The sequence below is a fragment of the Zootermopsis nevadensis genome, unplaced genomic scaffold (assembly GCF_977971745.1).
Source record: "Zootermopsis nevadensis isolate Lab colony 2312 unplaced genomic scaffold, Znev_1.0 Znev_ptg000004l, whole genome shotgun sequence".
Classification (NCBI taxonomy): domain Eukaryota; kingdom Metazoa; phylum Arthropoda; class Insecta; order Blattodea; family Termopsidae; genus Zootermopsis; species Zootermopsis nevadensis.
In genome coordinates this window covers 1553297-1576017 of record NW_028259136.1, presented here as the reverse complement: position 1 = coordinate 1576017, position 22721 = coordinate 1553297, and the positions used below count along the sequence as shown (strand labels likewise).

The following is a 22721-nucleotide window of genomic DNA, read 5'->3' as shown; positions in this document are numbered from 1 at the left end:
CACCAAATAGATAGAAACAGAATTGGACAAGCTGAATTCTATAACACAACCTAATGAACTGTTTGGGAAACATTACATTGCTAGTCGTATGAAACTGTTGGGGGGGGGGGGGGAGTACAGTACCCATACTGCAGTAATTTAGTTTATATACAGCTTTGAGGTAAGAAATAGCCTTCAATTGTTCTGTACGATCAAACACAATTCCTCGTTCCAATTATCTTCCACCCCATAGATATATTCTCAGCATACATGTACATACTCGAAATAGATTATATAATGAAGAAAGCTTTCTTCTGGGTTGTAGACGGAAGACAGATGTCCGCGCACTCATTGCCGCGAAAACTTCAAATCCAACTTAAAATACATAATGCCCATTGTGTCTGTGTGTCAGTAACTGTGGATTGAATACCCTGCGTCTTCCCATCTGTGTATTACAGTTTAATTTATTAGTGGCCTCTCTTACAGTCGCTTTACACCCAGACTCTTAAAGTAACGTGATGGCCTAAGAAATACACACACTTATTTTACAGTTAAATATTGCGAATTAATCATAGACAGAACTTGCCATCGTTCGGCGAAAGGTTTTGGAAGTTTTACTTTGTGCGTTGCTGGGGGTTCAGAAAAATTGTTTTACATGACAGATATGAGTGAATTACATGGAGAGGGATCTGATAAAGCCCGGATTTCCATTGGTAAAACCATTTTATCTCACCTTTTATATGTTGACTTGAGCGGAATATAAAACACATGCAACGAAACGCAACATCAGCTTGCTGAAACGTACTTCACAGTGACTGCGAATTGTAAAGAAGTACTGAATCGATTGAAAATGTTTTTATGATAATGAACGCAAGAAAATTGTTATTTGTGTTTCAGCTTAGCTATTAATTGTGTGTATTAGTTTGTGGAATTTTGTGGCAGCTAAAGTCAAAAGCTTTCTGAAATTAACGTGAGAGGCCTTTGTAAAGAACTTCATTTTTTACAATGCAGAACCAGTTTTTTAGAAAAGCTGCTGCCAGATATTTTCACGAATAACACAAAGAGGTTATGAGTAATAACATCTAAGGTGTTATAAAATTTGTTAGAGTTAAAAAAACTTTTTTTAATCCTGAATAAACTAATTTGTTTTACGCGAATGAGTACATTGGAACATCTATGTTAGCATATTATTTAAACAGGAATTCCAATGTGAGGAATTTCTTCTCATGAACTGCTGCTTTGAGATGCACTTTTAGAAAATGAATGTTCTTTGTGTCGCTTAATTAAAGTAAGAATTTTATCTTTACACTTAATTTTACTACTTTTTTGTTTCACGTAATATTGTTAGAGGAGACGGCATTAAACAGTTATTAGGTACGATAAAAGAACGTAGTAAAATATTTGGTGGAAGGAAGCAGAAATATTTTTTTAATTGTGTATGATATGGAATAGATAAGACTGTATATGTTGTAGTGGACAGTCTAGCTACTTGAGGGTTCATAAATAAATCAGAATGTAAAAAAGTAAATTGGTTCAGTTAACAAATTCTTTAGAGCATATTCCTTTGAGTGTGCGCGGTAATTCTGTTAATTATTGTCATATATAATTCTACTGTATAGTTCTTTATAGCCTCGCAATGCAGATTGGGGCATCAAACGTTCTCAGCACTTTTTGTTATGATTGTGTAAGACCCTGTTTCCTGTACTAGGTGAGAAAAAATGTGTTAAAATCTACGATTTAAGTATACATTTTGAATTCGAAGAACAAAAGCTTCTGCTCGTATTATAAGACACTATCATGGGTATGACGCTGTTTATTTTACGAACCGCAAACCTTCAATTTTTGGTTCTGTTCGGACTTATCTTGTTTATCTTTTCAGATCGACGATTTTATAGTTAATGAAAACAAGATTAAAGAACTTCTTCTGCTGCTCAGAATTCGTGTTAGCGTAATGTCAAGCAATTTCTACTTTTAATTAAAACATTTTCTTTTCCCACTCTCTTTTAATTAATTTCCTTCTCTGAGGGAAGGGAATTACTTCCAGCATTAAATCACGGAATTTATTTAATTACGCATTTAATATCCTTTTAAATGAAACATAATTAATCCGATGATGCGGTGTTCTTCTCACCTGGATGATATATTTTAGAACTCGATCTATTGTTTTTAATTTTAATTAATTATCCATTATTCCCAGCAAGGAAAGTGTAGCTGGATGCAAAATTTTGTATATAATTATTCTGGTTGGACAAGTCTTTTTAAATCTCGCTAATTGAAGGCGTAATTCTTATCTCTTGTTTGATAAATTATTTCATATTATATACACCTTTATTCGAACGTCTGTCTCTTATTCATATAGGCAGGAGGTTACCTTAGGTGGGGATCAGTTTATCATAAGACCTGTACTATAATGAACAAGATGACAATGTAGACAAAAATCTACACTGAAAGCGTGATTCGAAATAGGAATTGGTGAATATTTCCGTATAACTATAAAACAGTGTGTATATAACTTTGTGGAACGGGTCCTTGAGAAGCTTATAGTGACTTAGCTGGTGAAGTAACTCCCCTTATTTAATGGAGCACGAGGATTCGTCACGGTATCAGCCATCGGTCACTATGCTGAGCCAGTTGAATCCGATAGTTTCGCATTATTTTTCCTAGTATCCATTTTAATACCATCTTCCCATTTACGCCTTTGTCTCCGAAATTATCTCTTAACTTACAGTCCAAAATATTATATACAGTGTAACTGTGGTAAGATTGGATCCGCAAAAATAATGGATTCCTATCTCAAACAAACAAACATAAGGACCAAAAATGTATGTATACAAGTCTGAAGAAAGTCATTTGAAAAATACAGGTTCTATCGGAGCATATACCTTTCTTTTGTGAAGTGGCCTTAAGCCGGAGTCGCGAGACCCGGAAAGCGTATCGATTCCACTTGATACCGACTGAACTTGTAACCTGTAAGGGTGTGGTTAATCGGCCACGGGTACTCCAGCAACCCAGCAACTGGGGGATGGAGCGGAATAATGCATGCAGATTATCGACTGGTCCTCAGGCTACGCGCCCGTGGACATGATGGAATAACTAGTGACTTCCTTCAGCTGTAGGTTACACCAACTCCATGGAGTAGGATTCTCCTTGTCAAGTTGATACTCACAGGATTGTTAAAGAAATCCGCCATCTTTTGTGGAACCGGAAGGTTTATTACCATCTTCAAAAAAGCCGCCGCGGAACCCTATCTTAAGCCATATTTGTTTATGGTGCATTTTTAATACTTCCATCGCATTCATGGTCATCGCAGTTTATTCTTTCCTTCGGTCTGATTTTAGTACAATATTTTTGGGTTAAGGGAATTTTCAGTCTTTCTGTACATTTGGAGAATTAAGATAATATTTTCTTTTCGTGACAGTCGCTTTTAGTTCATGTCGTGTATCTGCTGAGATCACACAGTCGTTATCCAAACGCATTTATGCTGCTTCTTTTCTGTTTCTGCTTTTTTATCCTTATCAAAGTCCAGCTTTTGTGTCCGCGTAACAGGGTTTGAGCAGCTTTTCCTTTGTATTTTCCAGAATAATGTTTTCTTTCTTCCGCGTAGATTTCGGGACTGTGTGTAATTGCATACCGATAAGGACTTCTGTGCTGTAGTTCACATTACAACTTTAATAATAAGTCTCCACTGCTTCGCACATACAGCTTGCTTTCTTCAGGGTGTGAATAGCTTTTGTGTGTGTGTGTGTGTGTGGCCTACCGCGACTTTGTCCTTCGGATGAATCAGAACGATCCTTTCACATGTCACCCGTGATCGTTCCAGTAATTCTTTTTCTTTATTTTTTCGTTATTTTTCCGATGTCTTGGCTTTTAGTGAGGTCGAATCTCGTTTTTCGATCGTCTTTCTAAGTGTGCTCGTTTAAACTGTTTATGGAACTTACTTTGTTTTTATAGCGACTGCTCTTGTTTCTGATGCATGTGTCATGCATGAATCTATCGATTTTAGTTTTCTGAGTAATGCACTTAAATAATTAACATTCATGACCTCTTTAATTAATTAGATTTTCGTTGATACATCGATACATGTTTTGAGCTCATCCAATATTTGTACTTAGCATGCAGCATATAAATCCGGGACTGAGGACTCTGTATAGATATGCTGCATTGTTTAAATAATTAGTTTATTTTCATGAATCACTTATTTAGAATTTTTTAACAGAATTTTTTCTTTATTTGTTCGCCAGAATTTTATAATTAATAATTGTTTTGGCGGTGCTTACATCTCGCAGTGTGTTGTGCTGTGTATTTTTGTTTTTGCTATTTGTCAAACACTGTTCTGTCACATGTTTTGACAAGTGAATATTACATCAAGCGCTAATATAATTGTTAGTTAAATAAAAAGCAATTCTTTTTTTAGACAAAGAAGTGTATAAATGTATGCAGTGTACACTTGGGCGCGTTTGTCAGGAGGAATTATATAAATATGGCACCAAAGAAATTGCAATTACAATGAGAATTAAAAAAATATATATACTGAATGAATGAGCTTCACTGTTCAGAGTTATTACTCATACTAAAACAGAATTAAATATAACAATTCTATGTGATTCAGGGTTGTACTTTAGTCTAAAAGAATAAAATGTTTTGTTTTAACTTAGTAGCCTATAAACCTAAAGAAGAATTCATTTAATTTTTTAAATTATTTAGATCTTCTGTCGAAAGAAATTATTTTTTTGTTTTCTTGTAGATTGTCTTATTGTGATAAGACTATGTATTATGCTGTTGTATAAAGTGGTCGTCAAAATTAATGTTAAAATGGGATATTGCGCCAGGTAGTCTGATAGAAGTTCACCGACGTTTCAGGTGTGCTTACTGGCGCTATCATCAGCGTGATGAGCAGATCTGAAACGTTGGTAAACTTCTACCAGACTGCACGGAGCAGTATCCCAGAGAAGGCTTTATGTTCATTGCCGTGAGAATCTGAAATTCAATTTTTAAAATGTCTGCTCTGAATGAAAATTGAAGTGGTTAGACATTTTTTCGTAAAGTTCTCTAATATAAAATGCAATCAAAAATTGTTTTTCTATTCGCGAGAATTTTTATGCCTACGGACGGACGACGGAAAGATTTTAATGAGGGAAAAGTTATTTTTACTTATTCATCTTGGAGCCACTCTTCTTCCTGCATGAAGTTTCAGTAACTGGGTCCACCATTGTCCGCTTAACCACTCGAAATAATTTATAAGTTTAATATTATCCATTCATCTAAAGACAGTAGAAAGAAAAGTTTAGAAATCTGTATATTAAATATAGATCAAATAATTTGCATTTTAAAATACGAGAACGGTGTAACTTATTAGTCTCTGGAATTAACAAATAGGCCTCCATGTTCCAAATATGTGTATTGTTATAAAAAAACTAACTAAAACACTCTTACATTGTATGTGATTGAGTTAACGTTGTAGCGATGTTTTTGGTCCTGTATTTTTAATGCGTAATGTAAATTTCCTAACCATGTGTTCACTATATTTTACATTAACTGTCAGCAACATATAGCCTGTTTATGTAAATTTACTCAGAATTGGGATCAGTTTTTCGATCAACGCCTGCTACATAAACACACGATGCCGAACACGTTGTGACATGTATCTATCAGTTATTTCATTGTTTAACTTCACAAAAGTCCACTTGTGTACAGAAGCGACAAAAGCGTTCTCCAGTGAATACAAGTATGGTGTAATTAATGAGTTAAACAGATTATTATAGGATGGTTGCTGCTGACGTATTAACAAGCAGTAAAAAAATGTATAAAAATCGACTAACTGTTCTTAATCATTCTTGTAATTATAAATTGTACAACAGATAACTTACTGTTTTACATGTTACATGACAGCGAAAATTGTGAGATAAATTAAAAATTAAGAACAAATGTTAACATTTGAATTCGAATTTCCCCAAACCTAACATAAATCAAATAAGGCCCTTGACACACTATCCCGCACTCCAAACTTTGAATAAAATATAATTTGTCGCTTCTTCATTTATACGAATTCCTCTGCAACAAGGAGTCCCGACTTTCATTTTTGGTGCCAATGGCATGAATGATGACTGTCTAGGTGACGAACATATGCAGAAGCTGTTTTTATGGCTAAATGTGTCGCTGTTTATTTGTTGAACAGAACGCGGTGAAACGGGTTGATTGATTGCTTTGTTTGCTGTATAACTGCGTTGTATGAACTGCAGAGGTTATATCAGAGGACGATTCTGTAAGGCGAACTCGATAGGAAGCAACAGAGTCCAGGGTTTGAGGGACTGGGCTGCCCTGGCATTAGCCTAGGGGAACTGAGAGAACCAACATGGTTCCCCGGTAGAGATCCGAACAGAACTACTCCAGAGCGCAGTTGACCTGTCTTGTCCGCTGTCACAGCGTTTGCCGTTAAGCAGTTAAAATCCTCTAGGATAGGAGAGAAAGATCACAGTTTATTTTTCCCTTATGATGGAGGCAGCAAGCACCCCTGAAACGTCGGCAAACTTTTACTAGACTACACGGCTCAACAACTAGAAGACAGCCACCTCCAAATTTAACTATGACTGTGAGAAGTCACACGAAATACGTAACATGTACCTATTTAAAACTTTCCCTTTTGTAAAATGAATGTTAACTTCGGTTAAATTACACAAACCTCAAGAAACATATACCAGATATTTGCGGTGTTTCCGTGTGTTTGGCAGTTACGATAGTTTTCAGTCGTTCTTCGAACTGTGCCGTAAATCTTACGAAGCTTTTGGCAACGTTTCCTTTGCCTTTCATCAGCTTACGTCTTTCATGACACGTTCGATGTCACAGGTTCGTCAACCGTGGGCGATGTTATGTGATGGATATCTGACTTCCGATTGCAGTGTGCCGGCCATGGCACACACGAGGAGCATGTTACAAGTTTATCTTAAAGTCCTTTACTTGCGGAAACATAAATACCAAAACAAAGACACAGAAGTTCTATTAGTGGTAGGGAAGGAAATGCAAATAATTTGAAAAGCTTACTTCATTAAATAAAACTCGAACTGAACTTGCATAGCAGCAATTTCGTCGTCCGTATGTTATATGTTGTGTAATCTGTTATTCGTTTAACAAATTTCTGTTTGTCCCTGTGACAAAGACACGTTTTTGTTGAGCTAAGGGAAGTTTTAACACTTAGATGGAAAGAAAAATAAGATATATTTTCTTTTATCTATTGTTCCGTGTATGACAGATAACAGGAAAAGGAGCAAACTTTGCAAGACTTGATCCTTCTACAGTTCTACTTTCTAGCCGAACGAAGGAAACTGTTATTGCAGAAAATGCAGACGCCGCCTACGGAATCTTTGCAAATTCAATATAAAGCAGCTATTCGTATGTTATTTCCATTCTGTTTGCACAGAACTTTATTCAACAAACCATTCACAATGCTAGTACTATCACGCAGAGCCGTCGAATCTCGAAAACGTATCTGGGTTGGCTTGGTAAAATGACGATCCTGAGAAGTTATTTCACCTCTGTAAATATTGTACTTTATTGCATTGCAAATAATTTATAAGGCATTACATGTATGGACACTTACAACTTTTATTCAGGCAAATGCATTACAAAATTATCTGTACAGTCTGCTTTCTACCTCCATCGTCAAGGCGATCGCCCTGATGATAGAGGCAGCAAGGACCTATTAAACGTTTGTAAACTTCTATCAGACTATACGGCGCAACAACCCAGAAGACAATCCTCTTCGTATTAGTCGCCGTGAAAACCTCAGATGTTACTAACACAGAACGCGTCTTGTACGGTTTACTTTAACTGGAAGAATTTGTTCCTCCACAAGACAGTCCATCAGTGGACCTGCTGATGCTTCTTTTGTCAAAGGCTGTTTTGAATTATTACAAAGTCTGTAAGCCCCATCCTTCAACGATTCTTCGGTTGGGACGAACAGTCGAGACCGCTTACATCATGGGTCTTGCTTGATACAAGATGTTGATCTTCTCTCTTGGGAAATTAATAATCTTTTCGCTTACGTATACACAAGCAAACCGTGCCTTGCTCTACCCTAATTACCTTACCTCTCTCTCTCTCCCAGTTACCTCGACCATAGTCCAAGTCGCGCAGTTCAGCGCAAACTTATTCTTAAGTAACTTTCCTTGCCATTCTTGTTGCGTCTTTTAACGGGAACGATCTAATGTACGTTATGGTTCAACCAGCTTACAGTCTACCAGTTTTTTCGTAATTGTTTGTACTTTATTCTTTCTAATTTCTTTCTTTCTTTTTACTATTGCTTATTTAAATTTCATTTTCATTTTCCTTTCAGCATTATGCAGTTTTAGTTCAATAACATTCCCGATTTTTTCATTTAATCCTCTGAAGCCGAAGTTCGTGGAAATAATATTAATAACTCAGTCTGCACCGCAAAGAAACCACAACAGAACGCGGCTACGAAGATCCATTTGTTTTTGTTGTTTAAAGAAAAAAAACCCTGCATATAGTAAGAATCTTACTAGACCCACACATACAAAATGCACAAATACTGATTGTTAAAGTAGATGGTACAGTTAGTTGCCACTAGACATCATTAGACCACGGCGAAGTGTATCATTTAGACCTGGAGGTATTTAAAAATATTTCAGAGCCTGTTATTCGGATAGAATTTTTATGACCTTTTTAGTCTTCAGGTTCTCATGCATTGTGTCTAATATTTGGCCCACGAATTATTCCTTTACATTTAAAACGATTGTTTCTATAACTCTTATAGAGAAACTGTAAAATAACGTCGGATTTTGATTTAAATTCACTATATCTTCTTTTTTCTCTTGTTGTATTATGTACTTTTTCTTTCCAATACTTCGCCTTCTGTCTTGGATTACTTTTTCCGTTTTGTTTTAAACGTTATTGCTTTTTGTTTCTTCTTTCGATGTCTTCCTTGTTTATCTCTTTCCCTTACTTGTCTTTTTCCTTATTTGTCGTCATTTCTCTCTATTTCTCTTCCTCAGTAACAGTTGCTCTTGAATTTGCTTGCAACTTTCCCTTAAATGTTCTTGCAACTGGATGGGTGTGACGCCCACATTCATAATACAAAGCTCTAAAGCTAGTGTAAAGTCAGATTACTTGAATTCGAATTGTAAAAAAGCAAATTCTTTCATTCTGGAAATGCGTTTATAGAGAGTAATGACTATCGTGTCTTCTGTCGCAATTTTAGTGAATGCTATGATGAAGTTCACGCTGATTTCTTTTGACACGGAAGACTTTCTCTAAAAAACATGATCAAGCTGATTGAATAAGATAAAGTATCTGATACAAATCACACTTAATTTTAAATTTAATCATACGTTACGCTTTTTATTTATAGAAAATGACAGATAACGACATTGAATTTCCATTTAAATTAGATGATTTTTATTAGAGACAAAATCTCGATATTATTCCCGTGAAACAAAATTTTTAGTGTGTGCGGTTTTAATGCTTTCAGTTTGATAGACTGGAAGTTTAATGAGGCCTGCTGTTGCCAACTAAAGTTAATTATACTTAATATAGCTATAAGTAATATTGCCAATTTTTCGTTAAGTATATCGAAAGAAATTTACACATCTTATTCTAATCCTACATATTTAATATGCACACACCCACTTTACATACGTATTATGTATTTTTATAAGTGCTACGTAATTTTGAAATTTTCTTTTTCTTTTTGGGGATGTTTTAGTCAATCAGTACATGCAAAATAAACTTTACCTCGCAATAATTCGTTTAGACTGCACGCATAACACATTTGTCGGAGAAGTTGCCGTTCGAGCACGGCGAACCGCTTGTAGTAACGTTTTAACGCATTTTGAAATAACTGCAGATTGATAATTATGTAAAGTTACTAACAACGGTGACATGTCTCATTTTAGCGCTGCGCTATTGTTTTGTTGTAATAAATGTTCTTAAACTGAGCTTATACAGTCTCAGTTACTTTCTACATAGCATACAAGCATGTGAAATACATATCAGTCTTATGCTATTATCTACAGTAAGGGAGTTTACATCTCCTGAAGTTTAAAAGTGAAGTCAGCTGTGAATAAGCTATGCTTGCTGTAGGTTTTATCATCTGGGAGAAGAAGCCTGCAAAAGAGATTTCTACAAAAACTTTGGCCGATGTCCTGTACGAATGGAGTTAAAGGTTGTGATGTTAGAATTTCTTCTCGAATCTTAACAACCAGTTATGTAACCAAGAAACCTACGTGCGTTTGTGGGCGCGGAGGTGATTGGAGGAGTAGTCCATAGTCAACCGCGAAACTATGTGGGGAATCCTCCGTAATGGCGCTATCCCCAGCCAGAAATTGAGTGATGACGTCACTAGCTCCGTTAGCAGAGGTCAATAGGCATTTGTGGCGAATATATCTGAAATGTTGCTTCCCCAGGTTGTCGTTGTTAATTCGACTAGAACAGAATTCTTTTTATAACAGGAGCTACTTTGGAAACAGCCCAAATTCAGCTATACAGATATGATATTTCAACTAGATACGCAGTATGAATAAAGCTATGACATTGAATTTACCAAATTGTGCTTTTTTTGGCCATTGTAGTGCAATAAATATGCCACGCATCTGCCTACGAGGAGATAAAGTGATCTATCTATTTAGCGATAACAAAAGTTTCAGGCCAGTACACACGGAAATTCGGACATGTTTTTGGTTTTGAATTGTTTTATTAAACAACGAAGTGTGTTATCGTATATCAGTTTCAAATATTATCATCTTCTATAAATCCTAGTTCAGTACGGTATTGAAGCGAGGTTTAAGAATTTGCTTCCGTTTAAATGTCGGTAACTAAGTGAAACTGCTTCTTCTTTAAAATATTGCTGCAAAGATTTTGGTGATAAAGAATATGAAATCTAAAACTTCTTGACGATGTTGAAGAGTCAATTGAATAAAAATTTACTTGGATATTATTCATCGTCTAGTAAATATAAAACGTAAAACGACGTTTCGGAGATGGGACTCTATCTCCGTCTTCAGGTTCCTACACAGTTGGGCCCACTAGATAGAGCTAATCCCTAGCCTAGTGGGCCCAACTGTGTAGGAACCTGAAGACGGAGATAGAGTCCCATCTCCGAAACGTCGTTTTACGTTTTATATTTACTAGACGATAGATAATATCCAAGTAAATTTTTATTCAATTGGTGATAAAGAAGTTTATGAAACAGCAGAGTCCAGATAATCCGCTCTTCGGTTAGCCGACATTCCCTTTGATCTGAAGTGCCTTGAGTCCACAAATGGCATAAGAACCAAAAGACCACGATTGACAAACCCAAAAATTGTATTGTAGGTACCTTACTGGCTAAACATGATAGCTTAAAACGATGCTGGAGGCGTGTATAGACGGTATTATCCAGTAATGTGGTAGCAGATATTCTGTTCTGTGGCTGATGCAGACCTAAGTATTGGTCTCAGACAGGCTTCGCGTTGCTAATACATTCCTCTCCAGGGAGGGATCTTAAACCTATATTAATTATAAGTCCACGCACAGTTCAGTTGAGAGGTTTGCGTAAAAGAACATGACAGTATAACTCGTAATTAATATGCCATTAGCTAATTGTGTGGACGCTCGCTCGCTCGCATGCACGACTTGAAAAGTACTACCGCCCGCTTGTGAGGCGAGATAATTTTGAGACATGAGGAGCAAACATTTACAATAGCCAAATGTGTGCTAACGGACATGATTCTAGGATTTAAAATTTGTGTTTAAAACGATGTACATACTGCATTTCCTCTATTTTAAGATGTCATCGACTGTAATGGGTTTTCAGGAATAAAGAAGCTATATCGGTTCTTAGACTCCATCAGATTTTAGACGCCCTCCGATTTCAGAAAATTTAAAATATGAAAAATGTGTTCTTAAAATCGGGGAGATACGGTATGTCGCCAGCAAATTTTTAGTTATATTCAAGAATGTAAAGTTCTCTGGCCAGATAAATTTTATGTCGGCTGCTATAGTGTTAATTCGCACAGAAATGGATCAGTGCCTTCAAAAATAAACTAAATTTTATACTTTTAATTAGACTTGCCATGCAGATTGAAGCATTTGAAGGAAAGTAAGCGTGCTAACTAGTGCTTCTTACTCTGCCTGCAGGGAGAGCCAAGAGTTCGGAACAAGTTCCTAGCAGAAGACTGATAGGGACTTCGTGTGACGTCATTATGTCTGCATCTACGGCGGTGGAGGCTGCGGCAGCAGCAGCGAGGGCCAAGAAGCTGAACCTGGATAAGGCGACCAACTTCATGAGGCAGTACCGTGACCCACAGAGCCGAGAACTGAAGAAATTGTCCGCCAACCAGTTCATGGAGGTCTGGAGCCACTACGACAAGGATGGTGAGTCCAATTCTTCTAGCCTGACGTCCAGATGTATGTGGAATAAGCCAAATCAGAAATTCAAAACCTCGTAACGTCGTGTAACTTGCTCGCAAAGAGACGAAAATGGCAGTAATAGGGAAATACAGTTATTCTCGGAATGCCTTTTGGTTGTAGTTCTGTTTTATGCTGAGTTCCAGCGTTTTTGGCCGCTGAACTTTGTGAATTGGAACCTCGGAGCGAGTCACTTACTAGAAGTTTGCTGGGCGGGATGGCAGCAGGCCGCGTATAGTACACTCCAAATAAAATATCACCACGGTATGTAACACAGGAAAGTTTATTTCACTACAGTACACATCACTAGAAAATTAACACCGCATTGAGTATTAGATACTTTTATCTTCTTCACAAATCTTCGGTCCTCTTTCAATTCTTCCACTCCTCTTAGACAATCGCTTTCTGACATCACTCGATTCATCACTACCGCTGCTACAGTTTATCCATTATCTTCAATTATAATACGTTAAATAGCGTCTTCGACTGTGCTTTCTTGTTCATAATAGATTATTATGGTTTTTCCACATGCTGACATGTGTACATTATCCCATTCCTCTTGCCCAATTTCTTCGAATTTCTGGCGTCTCAGGTGCTCGACGTCCTTATTTTCAAATGCTGTGTTCTTGCTTGCAACCCAATGTTTTACATCTGCCCAAATATGTTCAATGAGTTTTAAATCTGGATGGCAAGGCGGAAGTCTCAGCACAGACGTTCTTTGTCTGCTAAAATCCGATCAATCACATAATATTTGTGCTTTAACTTATTTAATTTGATTAAATCGTACAGTCGAGCTTTCAACACGTTGTCACAAAATGGGATGTTTCTTTCCAATATCCAGGCTTTCATTTCGTCCTTCTTTGATTAAGACGTCGGTGGTTTGTCTGTGATACGAGGCGTTATCAATGACCAGAAAGGAGATTGCAACGAACAGGTGGCATGTTGTTAACACAGCACAGTCACAAGACAACAATTATCAGGCTTCCACAATGCTGCACTGACACAGACTGTACTGACCGACGGAAATTTCTTCCTTCCTTCCTTCATTGAGTGGTCCGCATACTGGGCACTCCCTACAAGGTCAGCGGCCATAATCGGTGGATCCAGTTCTAATACTTTCTGTGTTTTGGACTTTGTCCATCGTCTGTGTTTAAAATATTTTGAAAGATCTTTCTCTGTCGTCAGGTAAAAATGTCAGATACCAATTCTACAGAACAGAGATCGGGAATAGCTCTATCTACAGGATCCAACAGAATAGGCGTCTCTCTTTTTACCAGAAGACACAGGATTACTTATTTTTCAAAACGTAGTTTTTTTAAGGTTTTTAAGATTCTTAAAACAGACGATGGATAAGATCGGAAACAAAGAGTGTAGGTAGGTGTCAGCTTTCAAGTTTGATGTTCATGGGTTGTCAGTGTCTGATTTTCTACGCCATTGCAGAAGCAAACAAAAATGGCGACTTGTCGATGCAGAGAGCTCATTTCATATTTCGATTTTTCTTTCTGTGCAGCAGATGTTAATGATTGTTGTAACTGAAGCATGGAATTGTCTATAATACGTGAATAATTTTGGTTGTAGAGCACACACTGAAAAGTCACTAAATCTATATCACGAAACGTACACATGCCCGCATAACTAACCCCGTCATTTTGCTCGTTTGTTGAATTTAGCAGAAACTTCTCCGTTGTATCCTACATTCCAATTCGCTGGAGTACAAAGTTGGATACCGTTAGAAATCTCGTGGTTACTGCTGCATTGTCTGCAGACATGTTCAATGTTGTGACACGCTGTAGGCCTTTGTCTTTATAGACACACTAACAAAATCCAACACCATTTCCGAGCTGCTGTTTCAACGTACTTAACGAACACGCTTACGTGAATTTTAAATATGTCCCTGTTCTAATAATACGAAAGGAATTTGTCGCAGTTTTAATCGTCTTAAGACTCTGTTGTGTTTAATCCATGTAATGGATTGTAGGAACGGGTGTGACAATTGATATTAACTGGGGAATTCTAATTATTGATATCTGGTGTGTCGTTAGTTTATGGTAGTAGTGTGGGATACTTTGCCAGCAGGATTCATCACATGTAAATAAGCAGTATGAAGGTAAACGCGGGAAGTCTGGAAGTGTGTGTGATTATTTTATATACGAATACAGTCAACATACTGACCGCTAAAATTTCACAAGGATCACGGACATAAATGTATTTATTCCATTTTAATAATTGCCCCATGTAGTCTGAAGATTACTTTCTTGTGAGCAGTTTTGAGGCGCTCTGTAGCTAAAATTACGAACTTAAAAGGTCTCATGTTTTACAAAAAATCAATGACAAAATAAACTTTTGTTTTCATTATTTTTTTTAAACTTTCGGTTTAGAAGGTGGGTTTGTAAACTTATTTTTAATAATCTTGTGTCTAATGTTAACTCGGCAATTTTCTTATATCTTATGGAACAGTCGGATAATAATAAACTGTTTTTGTTTCTGTATTTCTCTCTCTGATTTACTATTATCAGCATAATTATCTCTAGCGCCATATATTTTAGAATTCTGTTGTAGATCTTAGAAGTTCTGGAATAAGGTCATAATTCAACCTGCCCTTTATCGTCTCCCTCTCTGATATAGCGTTTAGCATGACGTAGCATAATTCCAAAATTGATATTAGGTTTTATGTACCGAACTTTTAAATATTGAAATTATTTTCTGTATACTATTTGCTAAATTGTACATTTTTGTTCTTTACAATTTTTTTTCTAACAAAAAAACATGGAATTTGCGACATCAGTTTTTGGCCACCATGTACAATTTTTCCGTATTTCTCTGTTTCAACAAAATTTAAATTATGTTTTGATGTTCTGACAGTGATACAGCATGCAGTAGGATAGGGTTATGGGATCTCATGTTTTTGTTGTTACTAAGATTACATGGGAATTTTTACTTGTATCTGCGTGTCATATGTTTAATGCTGAACAGCATCATTTGCAGACATGGGAAAACGTGGTAGGCGGTCGTGCTCCCGTTCATTTGTCAGCATCTTCCATTTAACAGAGCCGGCCGCTAGGGAAATAAATTCTGGGCTTCCAGTTTATGAAGAAAAAAAAGACAGGGCCTCGTTGTTCGTCATTAGTGACTCACTGTAATAAATAAACTTAAGTACAGAAGACGCCACATTTAGTGCACGCGAGAATACAATGTAATGAAAACGAAAATTGTCGAATTCGAGTCGAAGTATTAGCGTTATTAGGTCTAGCGTTAAAATAATTATTTCTGGATACAAGCGCCATTAGCAGAAATGTTAAAAGAATTTAGTTTAACGATAGTTGATGTGGTCTAATTTTTATGTACGTAATATTTAAAAAAGTTAGCAAAAATACACTATTTCAATATTTAGTGAATGGTGAATTCACATTTAAATAGGAAACAAGCTGCTGTTTCTATTACTGACTGTTAGAAGAAAAAAGGCAGAAGGAAGTGTTTGAAAGCGAGGATCCACTCCTAATGGTTACTAAACTCCGTATTCAAATTCAACGATAATTAGATGATTCAGAATACATATATCCTATCACGAATTGAACACGTGTATAGTTGGTATAGGTTTCATATATTAAGAAGAATTTATATTAATAACAGTGTAACAGTAGCCTTGATATGTGCATGCGAATGCATTTTTGTATATTACTTCCAAGATTTCTGTAGCAATTTCGCGAAAGGTATGCATGTAGAAAAAAGTATTCTGGGACCAATAGCTTCTTAATGCTGTATAGATTCAAAATCTGTGTGAACGTAACATGAAAAATTGTGTAAAGAAGGCGAGTATTGTAAATGATATAAAATACACAAATATAAACTATTTTAACTAAACGCAGTATCACCACGTCGTCCTTAGTAGGGAGAAAATGTCCGTGACCTATTAGGTGTTCTTTGGTAGAATGTAAAGAAGAGATAAAATTATTATAGATCTAATTGGGGCAAGATGGTTTTTACTGGGGAGCAGCAGAAGAGATGGTTTATCATTACTGAGCAACACCATATAAATTTCTTGCTGATTACCAAGGACATAAAATGTGGCAAACTTCACGATCGTTAAATTATATTTATACTTACAGCTGATGAAAATCTCGACCAGACGGTGTCTCATACTTTACAATAAACTGAAGGGACTTGATCCGTCGGATGCGATCAAAAACGAAATGGATTGTGGGAAGGTAACACGCGGAGCAGCTCTTTAAGGAGAGAGACTGGTGTCGGACCAGAAGAACGGACTTCGATTTTTGGCACGTACATATAAAAATGAAACTAAACTAACTAAATAAGAAATACTCTATTAGTTTATAGCAACGTGATGAATTGGCGGTTTGAATCCTGTGCGAGAAGGAGGTATCTCTAACAGCATTAATGTTTGACTGGGGATACAAAGACACTTCAGCGCGGAGGGACTGTAGCGGGCGTTCCGAGTGTCGTGAGTCATCAGGCAAAGTTTTACATTGCTGCAGAGGTAAAAGGATGAATGCAATGCTGCACCTTGTGGGGCGGATGACACAGTGCCCACGGTCGGATAGCTTCCTTGGGCGTCTTACAGGCCCATAAAATGGCTTAATGCTTACAAATGCTATCGAACTGATGATAGAGGCAGCAAGTGCCTCTGAAACGACGGTAGACTTCTGCCAGACTACAAGGCGTAAGAACCCAAATGACAGCCAACTTAACATTTGCCAGATGTGATTTCTTGGTGCAGGGGCTGCTGATCCTTCCTTCCTGGGTTCAAATCTCGGCCCGAAATCCGGCTATCCTGAACGGGTTTCTTCGTGGGTTTCCTCAGTCCCAATACCTGGAACTATCCTACCCGGTTAGGTTTGTGGCAAAGGCGATAAATGTTTTGCTTCCATAACATGCAACTTTCCTTAATCAATAACCAATTTTCGTTTATCTGCAACGATTTAATGTTTGAATTTTTATGTTATTCCAAACGTTTAGCTGTTGTGTGTTGCCATAGAAGCAAGGCGCGTTGATGAATAAATCTTTTTGACATTTGTTTTTGTTTTTTTTGCTATCATGTAAATGGGGTAGGTAGGGTTGCAAACAAATACAACTGCTTCTCTGGCACTCTTTAAATTGTTAATTAACCAAAATGCAGTACAGAAATGAACAAAGCGTACATCACTACAGCTTCTATGTTGTGTTTTGAATTTGTGTTATACTCCCACATTACCTATGGTACACACAGTTTCGAGATACGAGTTACGACCAATTATCAAAAAAGTCTTACCATACATATATATTTTTGTATGAACAGATAAATCGTCCGAACTTATAAATTAGTCAATTAGTAGCTTAGAAATGTGTTTTTCATTCATTTAAGAAATAATGCATTTCCAATACCTGAAAGCTACAAACAATAACCAAACATTCGGTTCTGCTATAATCTTTCAAACGTCAACACAGACATTTTTCTATAGAAATCTTCTCATTGTACATCTGTAATCCTTGATAATACGTGTATTGAAATTGTATCTGCGTATCTTCATTGGTAGGTCTATATAACTGCCATTTCCGCAAAAATGTGAGCTTGTATATAGATACAAAGCCGTTTCGAATGTCTGCAGGATCCTTATACGGACTTGGACAGAGATTGTGGAACACTAAAAGGGACCTATAAAGCCTTATATTTAACTTTCAGTTATGAATATAGCTATATGTTAGCTTAAGAACGCGAAGAAAATTTTTCTTGATCTTATAAGTAAGAATATGTAATTTATCCTTCTATTTTATAAGCAGGATAGGTGTAATATATTGCATGTCGTAACTTCTGCGTTTTTTCTGACTCTGATAATTTATCCACTAAAGTCTGACTTATTGGTAATAAACAAGTGGGTAAGTAATGTGTCTTGTAGGATCTGGCGTAAGGTGTAGAAGAAGTAAGATGGATACAGTTGCTGACACACGTACTGACTGTTCCATTACCTGGAATATGTACTGTGAGTCTGCAAACAAATACAGGAGAAGCATCATCAACTATCAGTGTTTATAAAAAATAGGCAGAATCTAGGATCCGTATGTTTAATAGCACGTTGAAGAGTTTGAAGCTATATTTTATAAGGATCCCGTGAAATATGTTCAAGTTCCGGTGAAGTGAACGATGTACACAGGGCTGTATTCAGCCTTAGTTTTGTTAATACTCTAACAAACTTGTCGTGCCAAATTCAAGCACCTACGTTTTCTAGCTTAAAACTGAGAATGTCGATTATTAAGAATTATAACATCTCATTTAGATATCAAAATACCGATTGCATAAGTCTGGTCAAAATAACAGCTTAAAAACTTGAACTACAATCGCTCGAATTTAATTATGACTAATGTTAAGTAGAAATAATAAACCTTTCATAACATTCGTTATTAAATAGTCTCTACTGTTGGTGCAGTGTCCTTAACTAGATGTAGACCAATAAAACATTAAAAAGTAACATATAAATACCTATAATGTTGATACAGTGTCCTTAAACAGCATTCAGACCAACAAAATCATTAAAATTGACACGGCTTGTACATCTACATGTATGTAGATACTTGGTGTATTTAATAGTGAGTGACTTCAGATTTCGGCCTCTCTCGAAAATATTACGATCTGCCATTGAGGATTAATTTTGGCTGCATTCTGTTGAATAAGCAAATTAACACAATGACTAAGCATTGTGTCATGTATAATGAACGAAGTTGGTGTAAAATTTAAATCTGAATGCATGGAAGTAACCTCAACAGCAGATTTCACCACACGTCACAACGAGTCATTTTACATTTATAAATATTTTAGTGATCTCACATAGAAATTTATTGCACATAAGTGTCTACTGTAATTTATGTGTTTCATGAAGTTAAATAATAAACAGGTAGGCTACATTAGCCACCATGACTTTTTTTCTAGCTTGTGAACAGAACAATATTTTTCACTAGTTTATGCGATTTAAGGGAATAATCGTTGTTTACAGTAAGAATCATATGAAACCTGTAAGTAAAAAAATGCCAGAATACTGATTGTTAAAGCAGATGGTACATATAGTTACCATTGAGCTTTGAAGGTTTAAACAAGTAACTCGGATAGGACTTGTCGTTTTCGAATTAAAAGTATTTTTATGGTGACCGTATTTTGATTTTGATTTATAAACACAAATTGTACCTTCTGAATGGTCTCTCGTTTTTACGATTTCCGCCGCCTGCATCGAATGGGCTTAAGTTTGCTTTCAAATAAAATAAGAGTTCGGGTGCCACCTTTTTAGTGCTTAAGAACATAAGCAAAGTCACACAGAATCCGTAGTGTTTTGTAATATTACATCGTTACAAATTCCAGACGATTTTATACATTAATGCTGCAAATTTCGTAGTCGTGAAATTAGAATACTTTGCGAAGGCGTTTTCTACTTTCCTTTTAGGAAATAACTTCTAGAGAACTTATGCACATTTTAAGATGTTTCTTACCAAACAAGCGAACATTCTGGTAACTTGGTATAGTAGTCAATCACAAATGTCTCGTATTTCGAAGTTCTCGGGCTGGAATCTCGGTTCAGCGACCAGCTGTGCTGACCGAGGTTTTCCCAAATGTCTGTGTGTTTCTCCAAGATATTTCTCAAGTAGTTATTTAAAGAATGCCACGGCTGCTTCTTTCTTCCCAATTCACGTTCGATTTGAAGGTATGCATTCACTGCGGTTAAATAGGAGACGTTAAGTAGAATCAAAATAATTATCATATAGATTTTCATGGTCATACACTTGTAGTCTTTCTTATTACCAATAAATTCATGTTTGCTCCAGGCTGTTATCATTGAAGTGACGGGTTTGAAAATTACTGTGTTGGATTAACCGTCGACAACCATTTCTTTTTTGTTGTTCTCGGCTGTGAAGAAGTCTAGACTCGTAAGAAGAGAGCTACTTTCTGGAAAAACATACCGTCTCCATCTTCAGAGCTGTTTTTCCGAAATGTTAGTGTCTTCTTCTTCAACGCCGTGAAGACCTCAGGTCTCACTTATGGTTTCTGCACTTAGCTTCTTGGAAACATCGCTAACAGAATATATGACGCACACTAACAACGTGCTATATCCTATGAAGCTGTTTTGCATTTCGAGAAGCAGTGTGTTATGCGGGTAATCAAAAACTTGCCTAATAGATTTAAAAAATTACACCTCTGGTTTATTGAAGGCATAAATATGAAATACATGTTAAATAACAGAGAACATAATATAGTTTGGTTAAAATTGCTCTATTATTCTTTAATAACATAAGTGTACCATCTGCAGTGTACACGAAGGTCAGTTCAATAGAACTAAACTGTTCGACATAACCTTTTATTTCATATTTGTTCTTCATTATTTTACGTTGCTATGGCAGGATATACTTCATGTAGCGTGGAATGACTGTTTCGTTAACGCGAGGATATTTAACGACGCTGCAGAGATTATTTGGGATCGACTGAGGTTAGAGAATGATTACTTAAAAGCTGGAGGATGAATCGATATTGGTTTATTTGGTTCCGCTGATGGAATTGTTCTAGTTGCAGTATTAGATTTGATGTTCTCAAGGCGATTGTACCTTCTGTTCTAGTGGTTATTTCCCTTGCAAAATTCGAATCAAGGTCTCTGCATTACAAGACAAACTGTCAGCTACTTCGCCAGAGGCTTTTCATTCGTTTACAGATTTAGAAAGAGCAAAGGCTTGTGTCTGCTGAAGGGACTGGAAGTTGTCTTCCTGCTTGTCTGACTTGGCAGCGGGTTGCATGCTTCTCAGCAGGACACTGTGCGTGAAGACGAACAACACCTTGCAACTACCATTTCTCCATCCAGACTTTAGCTATGCAATACAAATAAACCAGCAAGAAACATCGTTTTATGATTTAGCTTTGATAATAACACGTGGAGCTCGTGGTGTTGGGTGCTGTGAAAATATAAAAGTGGGTTTAGTGTGATAGAGGCTGTTAGTTACAGCGTTAAATGTAGACGATCGTTTTTGGTTAACAGCTGCACTAATTGAAAGATAGAACGAATGAAAAAATGATTGTTCACACGTAACATCTCCATATCTTATTTATTATGCCGCTGTCATTTTGCTGTATTTCTGAATAGCTATTACTCATAATCGCAGTATAGGAATTTTAGTGATGGTTGAAATTGCTGTACCTCGTACTTAATTCTTTTAATTAAATCTTTTGGAAATCAACGCTGGAAAAGCGAATTGACTGTTTTTTGGGGTTATATAAGAAAGCTACTTCAACTGCAAATGCTAGATTATTTGTTGTAAAATAAAAAGCGGTGAGAAGTAAAAGGTGTAAGGATTTGGATGTGGACAGTTGTTGTTGTATTGATATCTAAAATTATATCCTACAACTATCTGTGTGGGTATGATATACTTTCACGTCACATATTTTAGACATTTTCTTCATAAAATAAAACGTGTATATATCACATCATTATTGCAAGGGATGGCTCGTAGGCGAATAGGTCTTTTCACAATAATGGTAATAATTTAAATCAATTCCTTTCATTTTTTATTAGCGTGTTTATCAACAGCGAAGAGCTTATTGCAGGCATACGATAATAAAAAAAACACTTACAAGAAACAGAATAAAACAACATTAATCTAAAACAATCAATCTAGACACTTTGCCAGAAAGAGAACATGTCGCCAAGAAGACAATATTTTCGCTAAATATGTTCAAAAATATGCGTATGTAGTTTTCAGGACTAGCTCACTTAGCTGAAGGACTACTTCTTAGCACAATGCTCACACTAGAAGTAGAAAATTATTGTTTTTTCTTTTATCTACACGAACATCAGCAGTGCCCATGAAGAAGGGCAATTTATTTTGTCCTTATAATCATTGATTTATAACCGTCTATAACAAATATTATTTGTGATAATGATATGCTTTGTTGTTTGTGACGGAAATAATGTATAGGCCAAATATACTCTCTTTTACAAACATTATTAAAACGAACCTAAATAATGCTGTAATTTTAATTAGAAATCATTTTATTCGCACCTTCTCATATCCGACTTGTCCGCTGATATCGGACGGATCATATTGGATCTTGTAGGAGTTTGCATCAGTACGCAGCCATATGCCGATCTGAGTCCATAGTCTGACCACATCTTATAGCATCAGTGTTGCTATAAATATTTATAACAGGATGTGCTTGATACATAAAATTCAAGCCATTTCTTTGATGTAATGGGAAGAGGCGACGTTTTTATTATTTGTGCTTTAAACAATCACCATATGGAGCGTCCTCTATTTACGACTTGCATTATGCTTGATGAAGACACAAGTTACTGATTTTTTTATGGACATGTATGTAGATT

At 36.3% G+C, this 22721-nt stretch overlaps 1 protein-coding gene across 2 annotated transcripts in view; it reads left to right on the top strand.

The window, feature by feature from the left end:
* Cbp53E (Calbindin 53E) overlaps positions 1 to 22721 on the top strand; it is a 94471-nt gene that overhangs the window by 31085 nt on the left and 40665 nt on the right. For both annotated transcript variants that reach the window (XM_087342828.1, XM_022058466.2), the window contains exon 2: positions 12109 to 12345. In XM_087342828.1, the coding sequence (XP_087198954.1) occupies positions 12174 to 12345 (172 nt within the window). In that variant the 5' untranslated portion in view covers positions 12109 to 12173. The remainder of the gene's footprint in view (positions 1 to 12108; positions 12346 to 22721) is intronic.